General features: G+C 43.1%; 1 protein-coding gene across 3 annotated transcripts in view; it reads right to left on the minus strand.

Annotated features, from left to right (window-relative positions):
* Window positions 1-1,040: 1,040 nt before the first annotated feature.
* mark4a (MAP/microtubule affinity-regulating kinase 4a) overlaps window positions 1,041-18,231 on the minus strand; it is a 36,717-nt gene continuing 19,526 nt past the window's right edge. For 2 of the 3 annotated variants that reach the window (XM_085419945.1, XM_085419947.1), the window contains exons 9-17: window positions 13,560-13,679; window positions 13,378-13,477; window positions 13,165-13,274; window positions 12,288-12,474; window positions 11,816-12,027; window positions 11,023-11,126; window positions 8,119-8,403; window positions 5,426-5,470; window positions 1,041-5,326 (exon numbers count right to left, since the gene is read on the minus strand). In XM_085419945.1, coding sequence (XP_085276071.1) covers window positions 4,990-5,326; window positions 5,426-5,470; window positions 8,119-8,403; window positions 11,023-11,126; window positions 11,816-12,027; window positions 12,288-12,474; window positions 13,165-13,274; window positions 13,378-13,477; window positions 13,560-13,679 — 1,500 coding nt within the window. In that variant the 3' untranslated portion in view covers window positions 1,041-4,989. Of the gene's footprint in view, window positions 5,327-5,425; window positions 5,471-6,042; window positions 6,126-8,118; window positions 8,404-11,022; window positions 11,127-11,815; window positions 12,028-12,287; window positions 12,475-13,164; window positions 13,275-13,377; window positions 13,478-13,559; window positions 13,680-18,231 lie in introns of all 3 variants that reach the window. The other variant, XM_085419946.1, reaches the window with a different exon arrangement.

Below are 18,231 nucleotides of genomic sequence, written 5' to 3' on the forward strand. Positions count from 1 at the left end.
TGCATGTAACATTAACTGTATCCAAAATCAGTTTTGAAATGACAGTGAATGTTAAATACTGAGCCCCTCGGGTTTCTAATACTGTCATCATCCACCATTTAAACCATTTAGACCAGTGATACACCTTTTCCGAGCAGGTATACAAGCATTTACCCAAACGCTCACGTCACCAAAACCTCTTTTTGAGAATTCTTCACAGTAGAATCCCCCTGATTCATCCATCTTATACTATGAGTGAGTTGTTTAACCATAAGTTATTTGCTTTTCTCTTTTTTTCAACCCATTTAGTTCAAAAGTTCCAGCTGAAATGCTCAGCAAACAACCTGAAACGTTTCTATGGCTTGAATGCAGACAGGGACTTGGAAATTCAAGTTAAAACTGCACAATTTATTCCAACTGCAGCTGTCCTCGTGCAGGATCTAAATCATTTTTCTTATGTACGAGGTGCACTCAAAGAGTTCACAGACTCCTGTTGTGCAGCATGGTACGGTCATGTGTACGTAAAAGATGTCAAGTAGGACTTTAAGAGACGTGATTCCACATTTTGTCACTCTATCAACATGAAAACCTGTGATAGACAAAGTTCTGTAGATAGGATTTTGCACTTTGTACCATGGAGCTGAGGCAGCATGTGGGCATCTTTGACCCAACATTCAGACCCAGGATCTGGCATGAATTTGTCCCTCGGTGTCATATTATTGTTGGGTTTTTACCTCACAACATAAAGAGGCGAATTTGTTGTGATCTGGTGCTATATAAATAAAATCAAACTGAACTGAGTATTTCCAATGTAGAGTTCTATAGTAGCAGCCTACTACAGAACAATCAGCTCAAATGCACGTGCAAGTGTTTGGACCATACCAGCTCACCGCCTGCTCTGCTACACAGAGCCTCGTCTCTGCGACCTTGTCTTCTTCGCCGCAACAAGTCTTGTAATTCTTTGACTGCACCTCATACTCTACGCTGTGGTATGTTTTACGGCATATCCAAAGGCTTCTATAAACTCAAGATGCCCTCTTGAATGAGTGCTGAAGCTATCCTGTTGCAACAAGGTGGAGTGAAGTTACTGTGTCTCACATGAGCCCTTCTGTTACTTTTTGTGAAGGGGGGTGGGGGATATTCTGGCATTTCATTTAGCAACTCATATCTGAAAAGTGACTGTGTGTGTCTGCATTTCACAAAGCTTCCAGTCCAAGGTGTGCATCACATTTCATTTTTTCCAGTATAACCCAAACTCTGAACTCATGCAAGATTGCAGCTTGGTTTTGTTCCCCATTATCACTGACAGAAACTGCTTTAATCTAGAATTACTTCCCTTGCTCTAGCTATAAATAAACCTTGAGCTCTAAGATATATACTATATTCATATATTTTATATACAGCCATCAACTGACTGATATAAATCCTGTTTTTTTTTAATGATATTATTCTAAAAAATAAATAAAGTACCTGTGCAAATATCCACAAATCGAAGTGTTTCACATTTAAGACATTGGCGCCTTCCAGTGGCTAGTTCTGGGTATTACCTATACAGGTACACTGGAAGGAGCTGATTCAAGTCAAAGCAAAGTGCATTGAGGTCTATATTACCTAATGCTAATATACACCACAATGAAAAACGTCCAGGGAGAGGACAAGGACAGACTCCTGATGTCCACTCTGGTGTCTGCTTCTCACCCTGAGGGGGAGGGCAGGTCAACATCGACTTCCCCTGCTGGGCTACGTGAAACAGCAAACACCATACTGGACTGAAAATGTAGAACAATGTGAGAGAGTGGATGATGGCTGACCATTTCCCTGCAATAAAGAAAGACGAATGCTCGACCGGATAAAGTTGGCGGTACGTATGGAGGCGGCGAACAGAAGGTCAGCGATCCCTGTAAAATGTAGGGGTGGGAATGGAGTGGGGTGGGGCTGGGTGGTGGGGGTAGGTCACCATGAGCAAAGCCACAACTGAGAGACAGTATTAACAGTAAATCAGCAGCCAAACAATATGATCTCTGTAGCCTACGCAAATATCACAGTACATTATTCACTAAAAACAGGGAGGGAGAATAGAAAGCTCTCGCACTTTTCTCTCTCTCTTTTTTTTGTTTTTTACTTTTTTACATTAAATGTGTATTTTATGAAGGCGCTGGGAGTAGTTCACTTTAAAGGCAACTGGACTAACAAGAAGAAAACACTGTCCACACTGCCTTCGTCGTGCCTTTCCGAATACAGAGCGCTCCCCCCTCCCCTGATCCCCACGGTCATCAGTAATGGACAGAGCAGTTAATACACGTACCACAAGAAAAAGAAAAGAAGAAAGAAAAAGGGCGGGCGTTAGAGGAGTGCACGCCGCCTCTGTGTGTGTGACGGCGAGTGTGTAATCCAAGCGCTTGCGCTGCTGCTTGGCCGATCCACTTTTTGGCGTTTCCCACCGACAGAACTGAGGCGACGACTAAAGTGAGATCACGACTGAGGTGAGATCGCACGGCACAGAATAGAAGCGGCAGAAGAGCTGCCCTGCACTGAAAATACACCAGAAATACTGAATCTCTCTAAGTCTGTGGTGGGGTGAGTGACGGCCCACCTCTGCTAATGACAACTGACTTATTACAAGGCTGCTAAAGAAAAGTGAAGGTTGGTGAAATCTAAATGACTCGGTTGGGGGTCGGTCACAAATACTGAAGGACGTTGATTTTAGCCAATTTTAGCTCCTGTATTTATTATAGAGGGTCATTAAGGACAACTTACTGCACCGAATTATCATATGTAATAATTTAAGAGCGTTATCCCAGCAAACATAGTGAAATATAAATGATGGACATAGCCAGAGTGAAATCAGCAAATGGTTTTTAGCTTTGCATTCTGAAGCCTCAATGCCGCTTTGTGGCAGCTGCCTTAATAGAATCTTTTTGCCCACACATTATTGCAGTGGACTGCATACAGGTCATACAGACTAACACATGGATACAGCCTCTGTGGCTGACCTATTGGTTTTTGGATTATTCGGGCAATTCTATATTATTTGCCAGATTATTTCTTTATAAATTATCCAAAAGGTACCAATACCACAAACATAGTTCAAAGATCCAGTTCAGTAGCTCATATTAACAAAGATTGGCAGACACCAATGAGCTACAGTTGCACATCTGTTAACACATCTGTAAAGGGACTGTAAAGGCCAACACTGTTTCTGTACCACAGTGCAAGCATGCTATTAAGTGCTGTGAAGAAGATGAGAGTCTATGGAGATTGATTCACATTTGGAGCCTGCCTCAAGTGGCCACTAGAAGAACTGCAGTGTTTGGCACTTGAACTTTTTTTCATTACTGGAGGTTATAACTCGGTTACTACCGGTAATGGGAAAAGAGCACCATCTGTCTTCCCTTTTTTCAACCCACGTGATTGACAGCTTAATTTTGACAGTAACTGTTGGCCTTTTGACTTAAGCATAACGTAGTTTGAGTCATAATTTAGGTGTCATAAATTGGTTTAGATTTAGTTTTGACTGGTAACAGTTGCTCCACACCATTTCCAAAGGATTTTTTTCTTTGACATCAAATGCAAAATGTGTCCACATGTCTGATCTTCTCTTCCTCCCAAGTGCTGGATATTTTGATTCTCACATAAGAAACAGGGAGCATGACAGCTAGCTGTGACGTAGTTGTACCATTTCACAGTGGCAGATCATATATGCGCATCTAACCTTTCTACACTTCTACACAACTTCATTAGTTCTGATTGGATCTCATCTCTCCAGGATGTTTTCATATCAGTTTTATCTGTGGATGAAAGTGCATTTCATCACACTTTTTGTCCTCCTGCATTAGCTTTTATTTAGTTATCGCCTTGTTTATGTCTGAAAAAGCATTTTGTTGATGACTCTCTGTGATAAATGATCAGCTGATCAGGATAAGAAATGTTTCCCTCGTGGTGAGAATGTTTTGTCCTCTCTTTGTAATCAGCACATTTTTCCCTTTGGAACTATTTTTCAACCCATGTTGGATGTTTAGAATGAGCACTGATCTAACTCACCACTGAAATGTTTGCTGGGATAATAAAAGGAGGAAATCAGCTGGACTGATTTAGCGTTAAAGAAGGCTGAAAAATGGAGCTTGACCTTACAGTTACTACTGACCGACATTAGCTAAATTTGAAGCGTCTGCTCTCGTCACTCAGAGAAACTAATGTGACTGAGAGGCCATAACTCCATGCTGCACTCAAGCTTCTGACTGGCTGTTTCAACGGCCCGTCAACCCCATCCCCTGACCTTAATCCGGCGTGTTTGTCACTGCTGTATTTACCCGACTCAAAGCAACGTAACACTGCGGCTGCTCGTCTGATTGCTGAGTTGGACCATTTCCTTGTTTGTGCATGTTACTATTTCAGCAGGATAACTATCGGTGAGGGGGGAATATTAAAAATTTTAAAAACAAAACAGTAACACAATGTAAAGGTGACATATAAAAAAAAAAGTGTTAAAAAAAGGATGGATGAGGATGTCAGACAGACAGGAGGTGATTTTCTGCAGTGGTGAAAGTGACAGTGAGTAAAAACAATGACCAGAACAATAAATAACAAAATAAAGAGTCATTATGGCTAGGAGTAGCAATAAAAAATATTCAACTTATTCCATCTGATCCAGGTCCAGTGGGAGCAGTAGCTCAGGGAAGGGAAAGCTGAGCTGTGTTGGGTAGGGTGGAGAGAGAAGGGGGCAGGGGGTAGGAGGGTGGATGTTTTAGTCTGTATGACTTTACGGATCAGGTGTGTGTCTATCAGTGTGTGTGTGTGTGTGTGTGTGTGTGTGTGTGTGTGTGTGTGTGCGTGTGTGCGTGCAGGAGGGAGGTTAGTCTTGAAAGAGACAGAAGGAGACATCTTTTCTTTCGGGTCCAGCCCCTCACCTCTTCTCTGTTTTTTTGTTTTCCTTTTTTGATTTCCTTTGCGCACATACATCAACAACACTCACACGGAACCACGCACTCGTATGCAAACGCACCCTCTCGATCAAAGTTCAAGGTCCTTAGAGATTTGGGTGGCAATGTCCCGAAAAGCTAGCGGCGCCCCCCAGAGTCGCGTGTAGCGCACCCCGTTAGAAGTCTCAGAGGTGCCTGTGGAAAGATGGCACACCTCGGCCTCGAAAGCCACGCGGCCCCCTGCCACGCCGTGGGTGCAGGAGAGCAGAAAGGGGCCGGCGTGGTGGACCTGGCAGCCACATCCGAGAGCTGCCTCCCGCAGAGCCAATACCACCTCCGCAGGGTCCCGCCGCCCGCCGCCTCTCAGATCCCAGCCACGTCCGACGGCCCGGGGCTCGGACGCTTTTTGATACCCAGGTAGATGGCAACTGAGGAGAGGGAGGGAAGAACAGGAAGAAAAAGGTCAGACATCTGACATCCTCTCTGTTTCTAAACGCTATCGACACAGGCAGAACTTATGTACTTACCTTGTGACCGCAAATCTCCTGATTCCCTCAGATTCATTTGTGACCCTGTTGGACAAACAGGCATCGTAAGAGGTAATCCACCAGAGCACAACGAGCCTCATGATGAGACGGCATTAACAAGTGGATATTAAATGTGGAACTGAGCAAGCATCAGCAACAACAAGCATGTGATGTTGCAAAACAACTTGTCCTGACAAAGGCACTCCTCACTCACTCACGACTTCTAAAGCATGCAGATATAAACAGTTTCCTTCAGCTTCTGTGTTACGACGTTTTCATTTTACTTACTTTCATTTACTCAACTTCACATGGAGAAAACATTAAATGATTTTTACCCCACCAACCACAAACTGGAAACACTATTCCTACAGGTATACACGGGATGCTAGTGGATAGTCTTTATAGACGATGACACTGATTCTTCCTTGATTGCAACCATGCTTGAAAACAAGTGTGTGGGACCTGGACAGAATGAAGACCATTCACGAGGCATGCAGACAAGCAGTATGAAAAAACATCAGGCATTTCTGAACTTGAGCAAATTCCAGTGTGAGCAGGCAGACAGGAAATGGGCGGCACAGGCAGACAAGAAAGAAGAGCGAGACATGGAAACTTACTAACTGTTTTTGATCCTTGTGGAAGAGTACAACCCGAGACTGATTTGTTTGAGCCCTGGCGCTTGGACGGGTCAAGATTGACCCTGATGCCATGACACGGAGAAAAGAGAACGAGATAAAGATGGAGAAAAAAGAGGGAGTAAAGGGTAAGAGCAGGGGATTTGGGGGAGGAGTAAGAGAGAGTATAAGTGAATCACAGGAAAGCAAGTGGTGGAAAAAGAGTGCAGCGCTGCAGCTGATTGGCAAGGATGAAGCTGAGGTTTGATAAGATTAGACGTGTGATTATGATGACTGGGAGGGAGAGGGGATAATCCGGGGCCGCAGCAGGGCTTGCTGAAAGGCCTGGGTGGATAAAATGTTTTGATAAGCATGGATCCATCCCAGGCTGTGCTCAAGATGAAACACAGAACTTTACATCAACTCTACATGACTTTGTTTCATGCATTTGACGTCCTTGGTTTGAGTTCATAAGAATCTTACACCAACTGGAACAGCAAAGAAAGCCATAAACAAAAATCAAAAAACAAAAACATGTGAGAGACACTTGTGTCCTTTTTTCAATAACCATATAAGAATATGGAAATTGAATAAAAGCTATGTACATGTAGCAAGGGCTACACTATGAGGTAGTGTAACAGATTCATTATTAAGACTGTTTCCTACTGTGCTCAAAATTAATAAGATCAAGTAAAATGGATGTCTCATGTCAAGCTCTGTAGTGAGCCAGCACAGAGGTTTTATCCTTTTTTGTTCTTCTGCATGTTTATGGATTAACACAACTTCAGTCACGAGTGAGAAGCAGCAGTCCAAGACAAACGGCAGCAGCTGTCTTGAGAAGTGAAATTTCCCAAGAAGTACTCTCACCCAACGTCACATTAACACAACATAATACCAACATAGCGTTAGCTTAGCATACAAACACGTGTATATTGGGGGTGTCCAAATTCATAGGCTGCATCCTCCCGAGGGCCCGGCCTTCACAGTCTAAGTGGGCCGGGTCCTCCGAAGGCCAGGTAGGCGGAAGTGAGCAGCTGTGAAACTGGACGGTCTAGCCTTCAGTTTTGCGTCATCGCTGCCTCGGTGGAGTTTAATAAACTTGGCCGTCTGCTCCTTGCTATCTAAAATATAACAGGACCCTGGTGTAAATTCTCGATCATCTCACACTTCTGTTTAATCAGTTTTCCCTTTGACATTTATTCAGCTGTAATCTCAGCCAAACCGATTTACTCATGAACAAATAAAACACTGAAAGCCAAACAATAACATCCTTCAACTCTGGGGAAAAGGAGCACGCATTTGGAGGAGTCTATGAATTTGGACAGCCTTCGTCGCGTTGCTGTGACGTAATCGGCCTACAAATGTGGCCTCAGGAGGATGCAGCCTATGAATATGGACACCCCTATTATCTTCTTAATAAGTAGTAACTGCTAATGTTATAGCAAGTGGTTTCCACAAATGTATGATGCAGGGAGAAGCTGTGAGTCTGCTTCTGTTAAAAGTAAAAAAAACAAAAACAAAACAGCTCCAGCTTTCTTAAAAAGACTACAGCTTTTGTAGAGTATAGCTTATGTCAGTGCTTAAGGATACAGGTAACAGAACTACACTCACATACTACAAGCTACTGTGTTCAAAGCCTAACCAATGAAAATTTCAAGTCATTCAGGAAACGACCAGCTGGTTGATTTTACTTGAATTTGTAATATTTAAAAAACTTGAAGGCGTTTGGAGGTGAACTGGAGCACAGCTTTTATAACGTGCTTCTAGTCTTTATGCTAAGGTAAGCTAATGTCTCATAGCTCATTTATATTGAAGGAATACATAAGCCATACTATTAAATGTTCTCATCTCGAGCCATTACTTTAAACAATATCATTCTATTGATTATTTATTATCCTATCACTTGCAGAAGAGGCGGCTTGTACAAAGAGCAGTTTTCCCAGGCTGTAAATACTTTCCTGGTTAAATCAAAGAAGTTTTGATTTCATCGCCTAATGAAGACCTACAAAGCTACAGAAACTGTCATGTTTCTTGTATTCAGCAGTACTACTATACAGATCACACGTAGTGCAAGTCTACCTGCGAGTGAGTTTCGAGGTCAGCTTGGTGAAGAGGTTGGAGGTGGCCCTGGTGCGGGCATGGGTCAATGGGCTGGTGTCGTGGTGCGACAGAGTGGGTGAAGTGGGCGGGGCCGAGTAGACCGGGGGACCACGATCCCTCAGCTGTCCCCCGTGAAAGGTGCTGCGGATTGTGGAGCCTCGAGTCAGGCGGCATCGGTCTGAGGAGGAAGATGAGCCTGTAGCTCCAGCTGCAGAAATGCTGAGCGTGGAGGGAGACGCTGCCGGCATGCGGTGGCCCAGGGAACTGGAGCGAGGAAGAAAAATAAACAGGATTTAGTCTTTAGTCTTATTGACTTATAATTTTTGATAATCTGGCCTTTGAGTCTGACGTCATTAGCCGTTTCCGGGTCCAAACTCCGCCTCTAGTCCCAAAATCAAACAAACACTGACAAACTGTCTAAATTCATCTTTAATAAAATGATCAGTGTAGCTTCTTCACAAGGTGTAACAATTAAGTTTAACATCCAGGCATCCATGAAAGCAGGATTTATGGAGTTTAACGGCGTTGGGAGTTAGCTCGCTAGTTTCCATCTAAAGACGACATAACATGTTCTGACTCAGGGATTTCTGAAAAAATTACACAATTAGAAAGTACAGCAGTGATGTTTGTAGGGTTACTGAGGGGGGACTAGCTGGTATATAATGATGTGCTACGTAGTGGCTAGCTACACGGCTATGGTTAGCATAACATAAACACATTAGCACAGTGAAGCTGGAGGATGAATGCTAACTTTTTTCCACTTGATAAAAGTTAACGTGAGGGTTCCTGATGGTTAAGGACAAACGCAATCGCATTTCAGGATGCTGTAAACGGACCAAACTCCAGTCAGGAGAACAACTGAGATAATCCATCCACAACACAAGGTTAGTCATTAATACAGTGGTTTGCAAAAGTATTCGGCCCCCTTGAACTTTTCCACATTTTGTCAAATTACAGCCACAAACATGAATCAATTTTATTGCAATTCCATGTGAAAGACCAACACAAAGGGGTGTACACCTGAGAAGTGAAACGAAAATCATACATGATTCCAAACATTTTTTTTACAAATAAATAACTGCAAAGTGGGGTGTGCGTAATTATTCAGCCCCCTTTGGTCTGAGTGCAGTCAGTTGCCCATAGACATTGCCTGATGAGTGCTAATGACTAAATAGAGTGCACCTATCGCTTACGGATATTTGCCATGTTAATGCAGTTATGGCGTTAAGGTCATTTTAAAGAGATTAACGCTGACAGCACTAATTGTAAGGTTTTAAAAACTGAGCTTTAAAACATGCTGTTGATGAATAGTGGTAAAAAAAAATCACAGTTAATTTTGCAAATTGGCCACATTATCAACAAGACAACCACGTCATGGTTAAAAGGATGTCGTATTCTTTTCAGAACGTACCAATATGTTGGCATCTTCAACTCCGTCTCCACCATCTCCAAACCATACATCACAGCAGGTCATTACCATCTTCTAAACCTTTTTACTCTTGCTGCTGTCCCACCACACACCTCACTGTCCTCATACATGTCCTGCACCACCCACATACTTTTCTGCCACTCCTGAGTTCCTCATGCTGTACCACAGTTCCTCTCTTGGCACCCTATCACATGCTTTCTCTAGATCCACAAAGACACAGTGAAGCTCATTCTGACCTTCTCTATACTATATCCCAAACCAAACATCCCATCTGTAGTGCTCACTGTTCGTCACCTGTCTTCTTAACCTAGCTTCAACAACCATAGTTTCATGGTCGACCTTTTCCCTCTACAGTTATTACAGCTCTGTACATGACCCTTGTTCTAAAAAAAGCATACCAGCACACACTTCATTCCTCGAGGATCCTTTCACTCAGACTGTGTTAAACAATCTGGTCTCTGCTAGACGTTTTCATATCTCCGCAGGTATGTTGCTTAGACTGATCCCCTTTTCATTTTTCATCCCCTTCAAGCTGCCCTCCTTGCTAACCCCCTTCATTTCTTATTTCACTAATTTTCCTCCATCCTCTCTCTCCCATTTTCTACATACATCAGCTCCTCAATATACTCTTTCCATCTTCTCAACACACTCTTGTCACTTGTTAGCCCATTTCCATCTCTATCCTTAATTCCAGCTCTGTCTCACTGCATAGCCGATTGATACAAGTCTTTTTCTCCGTCCTTAGTGTCCAGCCTCGCATGCAGCTAACTATAAGCCTCATCCTTTGCCACCTCTCTCTTTGCCTCTCAGTGCACCTGTCTACTTTCTTCTTCTTCCTGACTACCTACTTTTTCTTTGCTAACCTCTTCTTTTAAATATTGTCCTGTACTTCATCCTGAACCATCTCAATCCTTCTTGAACTCTGCGAAACGCTCTTCCTTCATCAACTTCCACCACTTAATCCTTGCCTCTGCCTTTACGCACTTCCTCTTCTTGGCCAAAGCGATCCTATAGACCTCCATCCTGACACAGATACAGTATCAGCCAGCTCTCTCCCTTTACATTTACAGCCCTCTCACCTCCACATTCCTGCCTTCTTTTTTCCTATTGCTGCCTACCAACATGCCTTCCACCTCTCCTCTTCCTTTGTCTTTGGTCAACAGCACCACATTGACTGATAGCCTACTGATTTGGTATGGTAATCTCTTGCTTTAGGATCTGCATATTTGATTCAGCCGAGATTTTATGCTGGATGCCCTCCCTGGCATAACCCTCACCCTCACCAGGACACTGACTTGTGGTGCCCTGTGACTCAGTTCGTAAATATTATCAGAACAAAGGACTAAAAACCCCAATCCAATCCACCTTCCTTTGAAGGTTAATGATACCAAATATCTGCTACCCGCTTAAAGTCTCTGTGAATCTGTACGACTACTGACGACACAAAGTGGTACCTGTTGTCTTTGCCGTTCTGCAGAAGAGAGTGTCTATCAGTTCCTGAACGGTCGGTGCACACATATGTATTCCGGCGTGTCATGGCGCTTCCGGGGATGTTATTCTATCCGAGGAGAAGAGTAATTTCAGAACACATATTAGCTTAGAGAGTTGTTGAGGAAATTAAACTGTGATTCATACAGTGAAGCTGTACTGTAATGCAAATCCATGACCTGTACTGAACTTTGACATTTTACAAAGATATCTGTTGGAGCTACATTGGAAGCAGACAGGACCACGGCTGAGTGAATATAAAACACCTAGAATGCATTTTTTAAATGTTACAATATTTATTACAATGTTACAATATTTATTACAATTTACAGACCTCCAACAAACCATTTTAACCTTTTAACAACATGAATACAAGATTTGTATCTAAAAATCTACCTTAAAAAAGGTAGACAAAAAATATATATATAGTTTTAAGGATAAAAAAGCCATAGCTTCGCGATTATGTAAATAATTATTTTAGGCCTTTCCTTATTTTCCATTATATATACACATCTATACATATATATACATATAGACATATATATGTCCTTCTGACTATACACAGCACAAGGTTTGTGTTTTTTTAACTTGTCTAAGAAGCTATACAACCTTAATGACTACTTATGTGAGTGCTAACAGTAGTAAAACTATACTTGCTGAGGAGTAGTGAAGACCAACTTTCCGATTCTTGCAGTAAAACCTATGCTCTTGGTTCGATGCCCAGCTTTCTGCTTCTTGAAGAGTAAATGTGTCACTTACCGTGGTGGCAGTCATGTCTTTGCGACGGTCTGGGATTTCAGACTTGTTGGGGTTGTTGGCACTGCTAACCATTGGACTAGAGGGAGGCAGGCTGCGGCTCCCCATCACACTGCAGCTAGCCTTGCGCGGAGGCATCCTTCCCTCCCGCAGTTCTCGGTCGCCCGTGCTGGTTGGGCTCCGCTTGGGGTGCATGACGGGCATGGAGGGCCCGCCTTTGTTGTGGAGGACAGCAGAGCACAGACACATAGGAATTCATATAAGGAATATTCTGTGGATGACTGGGTGAAAGCAGAGCTGTCACAACAGTGCTCACAGACCTAAATAAGACCCTCATTTGAATAACTGCCAATTAGAAAACCTTCCTTGTCATATCAGCCGAGACCCAATGACAGTTTGTGGTCACTGGACAAGGAGGAAGTTCGTGGTTCCAGATTTCATCACAGCTCAGAAAGAGTTTAGAAAAGAGACTCACAGAAGTCACTGTGTCGTCGCTGCCTGTGGTAGGTGGAGGCACTACGCTGAGTCTTGCTATGTGACGAAGAGGTGGAGGAGGAGGAGGAGCCAGTGGCTGAGGAGTGCTTGTTGGTCCCGTTGGTGATAGGGCTGGGTCGTACCCTCGCCAGGGACAGGCTACTAGCAGTGCGGGCGTCACTGCCGTCCTATAATGTCCCAGTGATATTGGACAGAATGATATTAGAAAGTGTGACAGTGCAGAGGGTTTGAAGAGATAAGGAGATGGTATGTAGTGATTTCAGACACAAAGATTGGAGTCAGAATTTGGAATAAGGGCTCTGAGAAGAGATATGAAAAAAGAGATTTTTGAAAACACACAACAAACAATTAAATAATATTAATTTTGTCCCATTGGACCCATTGATCCTTGCCAGATACGGTCTGCATCGATATGCACTGCAACATTGACTGAGCTAAGGAGAATGTGTGGCTATCTGGCTTTATGTTGTTTATCTACAAGCCTGGTAAAGGCATCATACTATTCTAAACTAGGCAAACTTAAACACTGATGCAAACGATTCCAATTTCTGGTGATCCAGCACTAACATCTGCACCACCGTACTGGCTGGAAAGGCGGTGCAGTGGTTAGCACTGTTTCCTCACAGTCCAAAGGTTCTTGGTCCAGTGTCTTGCATCCAGTGTGCATGTTCTCTGTGTGCGTTTAAACCAGAAACTTCATCCTCAAGTTCAAAGGTAAACTGTTGATTCTAAACTGGTTATGTGTGAAGATGGAAGGTAGATAAAGCACTGAAGCGCTGTGTGGAAAAGGTTAATGTACCTTATAGTCAAATATGCATAAATAAATAATACAGGTAAGATACATCTACAGAACTCACATCGCCTTTGCGGCCAAGCAGTAGGTAGGTAGCGGTGACCTCGTTATATTTTTGATTAAGCAGAGAGTCCTTGATTTCCTCTGGAGTGAAGCCCATCCCGACCATAACCTCTGAACCAAAAAAATAAACAAAGATGAAGGTAAGAAAACACAGATGACCTTGTATCCTAATTACATAGAGCTCAGTGGACAGGCTGACAGCCCACTGACTCACCGATGCGAGCTGGATCACTGTAGTCCTCAACAGGTTCTATATGAGGCTTCAGTTCATCCCCCTCGTACCCTGCATTTATCCACTTGTCCTTCATGACTTGCTGTAGAAGCGGAAAGACAGAAGAGCTTCACATTAGCGGGAATTTCACAACACGTCTGCTCTGTTAATTGTGCGACGCTCACCTCAAGTGTGCAGCGTTTGGCGGGATTGAGCACCAGGAATCGGCGAAGGATGCCTTCACAGTCTGTGGACATATAGAAGGGCACGCGGTACTTTCCCCTCAGCACGCGCTCCCTCAGTTCCTGTTGGCCACATCAAATACATGTTTTTCCATATTTCCTTCAGCATAATACGAGAAGAACAAGACCAGGTCATTCATATTCATTACCAATAGTGACATATGTGACAAATGAAATATACATCGGTCTCTACCATTCCTTTAGTGGAGCTCTGGGAGGAGGGAGGCATTCATTGCCAACTATTAAATTTGAGATAAAAGTTCTATTCTTCATTTTTTATTCAGCATGGCCGACTGCACGGAGTAATGATATTACAAACAGAAGACTGATGATGATGCCTTAGTGTACAAACCATCTGAATGGAGTCCTTCCATGCTGCCGAAAGTCTAGCTACATTTGCCACATCCTTTCCTCTGACAGCTGTTTACTTTGATTCTCCAGGCATTATGGTATGTCAAAAAAGATGTTGCTGAAACGGTAATGGCTGTGAACGGCTAAAATCTGCAAACATACACTAAATGAAACAGTAGATAAAATCACATAAATGAGAAGAATTTTGAACAGCAGTCTTGAACTCAGCAACTTTGTACTATTGTTCAAACTCTTTTTAATTTTAGCAGTATGTACATATTTTTGGACATATTAAATAACTAGCCTGCTTTCTGAGAAATGCATCACCAACAAGAAGCACTCTGAGAGCCCAAACCTCCGCCAAGGCAGCTCTCTGTCTGGGCAGTATTTTAATGAAATGGAAATAGAAATGGAATTGGTGAGGTCAGAGGTCAAATGTGACATCATATTTGGATGCAAACTACAAGGTGAAGGCCTGTTGAAATCATGTGTGACATCTCCAGAACATAATGTCAGCATAAGCAAATATGCACATTTGTTTTAACATTTATGATTCTTTTATTTTTATCACTTAGAGAAATTAGAAAACGTCTGAAATGCAAAACGCAAGAAAGATAATCGTGTGCTTGTTGTTGCTGCAATGTGGAAACTGCACAGAGTACAGCGCTCCACTTGCTGCATGATGGACAGACCAGATATCTACAACAGTTGTCAGCATTTTACAGCATGCAACAGTTTTTAGAGGCCTCAGTAGCTGAATGGCAACATTTATATTTGTCTATTAGCTGATTAAATATGGCCTGAATACACCACCATTTTAAATCCTATCAGTTCAGTAGTGTGATGGCTTCCTAATCAATCCTAACTCTTGTAATTAAATGCATTTTGACTGTTTTGGCATTTATGTCTGATATGTATGTGCCACCCACACTGTCTACATTTTAATAAACATGCACCAATCAGCCACAACACGGCTGACTGGTGTGCCTTGTGCTGCCAAAACCTCTGACATGTCAGGGGATGGATACAGGACCTCTGCGGGAGTCCTTTGGTTTCTGGCACTGGAATGCTACTTGGGCATCCTTTGTGGATCCTCCAAACAAGCATCTGTGGTTCAGGATTATTTGGTGCATTCAGAGGATGCTTGGCCAAATTTGAATCAGAGGATATTGCATGTTCAGTCAGCAGCTAATTGTCCTGTTTTTGAGTTATGTTTGAGGTATGGGAGGTGGTGTGGGATTTGGAAGTGCCAGGAGGGCTGTTTGGTCTGCAAATAACCCACTTCCTACCCATTTAGGTGGGTGGTACTAGTCAAAGTTACTTTCACATAAATGCTGTGATGCAAGGTTTCCCAGCCCAACATTGCATTGTAACTAGCAGTGTTGGGTGAGTTACTTTAAATTAGTAACTTAGTTACATTACTAGTTACTTCTATCAAAAGTAACTCAGTTACTTCAAGTTACTTGTTACTTTCAAAGTAACTAGTTACTAGGGAAAGTAACTTTGTTTTTACTCAGAATTCTCTTGTTAATGTTGCTTCCATAACTGGATACCCAGCAAGATTGCCAGTCTTCTAGCTTGTTTACTTGCCACAGTGCACTGTGCCACCTACCAACAGAAAGGAAAAGATAATGTGCATATTTCCACGAGAGAAATCCCACGCCTGGACCGTCGTTGACCGCCGCCATGACTCTAGCCTACATCACAGCGTCACGTGCGCTTTTTACATCCAACACGAAAACTGCAGTCGTGGTGCTTTCGATTGTACTCAGAACTCGGAAATTCTGCCTTCTGAATAGGAAGATGTAGGTAACACCAGACTGCAGATGAGCTGCATACACCATTATAGGAAAATCATAAAGCCTTTGAATGAAAACAAACGCTATTGTGACAGTGATGTTCACTGTGTTGATGGTATACAGTGGGGCAAAAAAGTATTTAGTCAGCCACCGATTGTGCAAGTTCCCCCACCTAAAATGATGACAGAGGTCAGTAATTTGCACCAGAGGTACACTTCAACTGTGAGAGACAGAATGTGAAAAAAAAATCCATGAATCCACATGGTAGGATTTGTAAAGAATTTATTCGTAAATCAGGGTGGAAAATAAGTATTTGGTCAATAACAAAAATACAACTCAATACTTTGTAACATAACCTTTGTTGGCAATAACAGAGGTCAAACGTTTACTATAGGTCTTTACCAGGTTTGCACACACAGTAGCTGGTATTTTGGCCCATTCCTCCATGCAGATCTTCTCGAGAGCAGTGATGTTTTGGGGCTGTCGCCGAGCAACACGGACTTTCAACTCCCGCCACAGATTTTCTATGGGGGTTGAGGTCTGGAGACTGGCTAGGCCACTCCAGGACTTTCAAATGCTTCTTACGGAGCCACTCCTTTGTTGCCCGGGCGGTGTGTTTTGAATCATTGTCATGTTGGAAGACCCAGCCTCGTTTCATCTTCAAAGTTCTCACTGATGGAAGGAGGTTTTGGCTCAAAATCTCACGATACATGGCCCCATTCATTCTGTCCTTAACACGGATCAGTCGTCCTGTCCCCTTGGCAGAAAAACAGCCCCATAGCATGATGTTTCCACCCCCATGCTTCACAGTAGGTATGGTGTTCTTGGGATGCAACTCAGTATTCTTCTTCCTCCAAACACGACGAGTTGAGTTTATACCAAAAAGTTCTACTTTGGTTTCATCTGACCACATGACATTCTCCCAATCCTCTGCTGTATCATCCATGTGCTCTCTGGCAAACTTCAGACGGGCCTGGACATGCACTGGCTTCAGCAGCGGAACACGTCTGGCACTGCGGGATTTGATTCCCTGCCGTTGTAGTGTGTTACTGATGGTGACCTTTGTTACTTTGGTCCCAGCTCTCTGCAGGTCATTCACCAGGTCCCCCCGTGTGGTTCTGGGATCTTTGCTCACCGTTCTCATGATCATTTTGACCCCACGGGATGAGATCTTGCGTGGAGCCCCAGATCGAGGGAGATTATCAGTGGTCTTGTATGTCTTCCATTTTCTGATGATTGCTCCCACAGTTGATTTTTTCACACCAAGCTGCTTGCCTATTGTAGATTCACTCTTCCCAGTCTGGTGCAGGTCTACAATACTTTTCCTGGTGTCCTTCGAAAGCTCTTTGGTCTTGGCCATGGCGGAGTTTGGAGTCTGACTGTTTGAGGCTGTGGACAGGTGTCTTTTATACAGATGATGAGTTCAAACAGGTGCCATTCATACAGGTAACGAGTGGGGGACAGAAAAGCTTCTTACAGAAGACGTTACAGGTCTGTGAGAGCCAGAGATTTTCCATGTTTGAGGTGACCAAATACTTATTTTCCACCCTGATTTACGAATAAATTCTTTACAAATCCTACCATGTGAATTCATGGATTTTTTTTTCACATTCTGTCTCTCACAGTTGAAGTGTACCTCTGGTCCAAATTACTGACCTCTGTCATCATTTTAAGTGGGGGAACTTGCACAATCGGTGGCTGACTAAATACTTTTTTGCCCCACTGTATATGCATCAATCTATCAATCGTTTGTTGTAAGATTCAGATAATTATTTTTTAAAAGCTAGACATTTTAAATGAGAATAAGAAAGAAAAGTATTTCTTTGTGCCCCCCTTTCCCTGTTAATGCCCTACCGGCCCCCCTGGCAACACTTTGCTAGACCCGCCCCTGCACAGTTACCAGCTGTCAGCTGCTTAGAAAAGGATCCTGGTGTTATTTGTCTCTCAGAAACAGTTCATAACTTCCCTTCAACTCATTCATGTCACCTAAAAGGTAAACCTGTTTCTCCATCACCTGTTCAGCTCTGATGATTCAGTAAGGACATCTCCTGGTTTTATCTTCATGTTTCCCTCTCACCAGATAACCAAACCGACATCATGACCAGCAGCTTTACAGCTGTGGCTCCAGCAAACATCAGCTGATACTAGAAATTAATATTAAATAAATTCTAACAACAGCTGATCAAGCTTAAACATGCTGCTGTTGTTTAACGCGACCTCCGCTGGTTTCCTCTTTCTGGCGCAAAGTGAGCGATAAACAAACAAGAGAGCCGATCAGCTGATCATTGATCAGTTTCATGACTGAAGTAGAAACAGGAGAGGGAGGGGGGAGAATGAGAGAAGAAGAGGCAGCTGTGCAGCACAGACACAGAATAACTCCAGCTTTGTGTCTTTTTCCATTCTAGCTGAAGTCTGGGACAAACTGTTCCTTTTCACCTCAATACGAAACGCATGATATTTTCCCT

This window comes from Rhamphochromis longiceps, linkage group LG10 (assembly GCF_057381845.1).
Source record: "Rhamphochromis longiceps isolate RC_006_pf linkage group LG10, R_longiceps_female_GT1.1, whole genome shotgun sequence".
In the NCBI taxonomy this organism is placed as follows: domain Eukaryota; kingdom Metazoa; phylum Chordata; class Actinopteri; order Cichliformes; family Cichlidae; genus Rhamphochromis; species Rhamphochromis longiceps.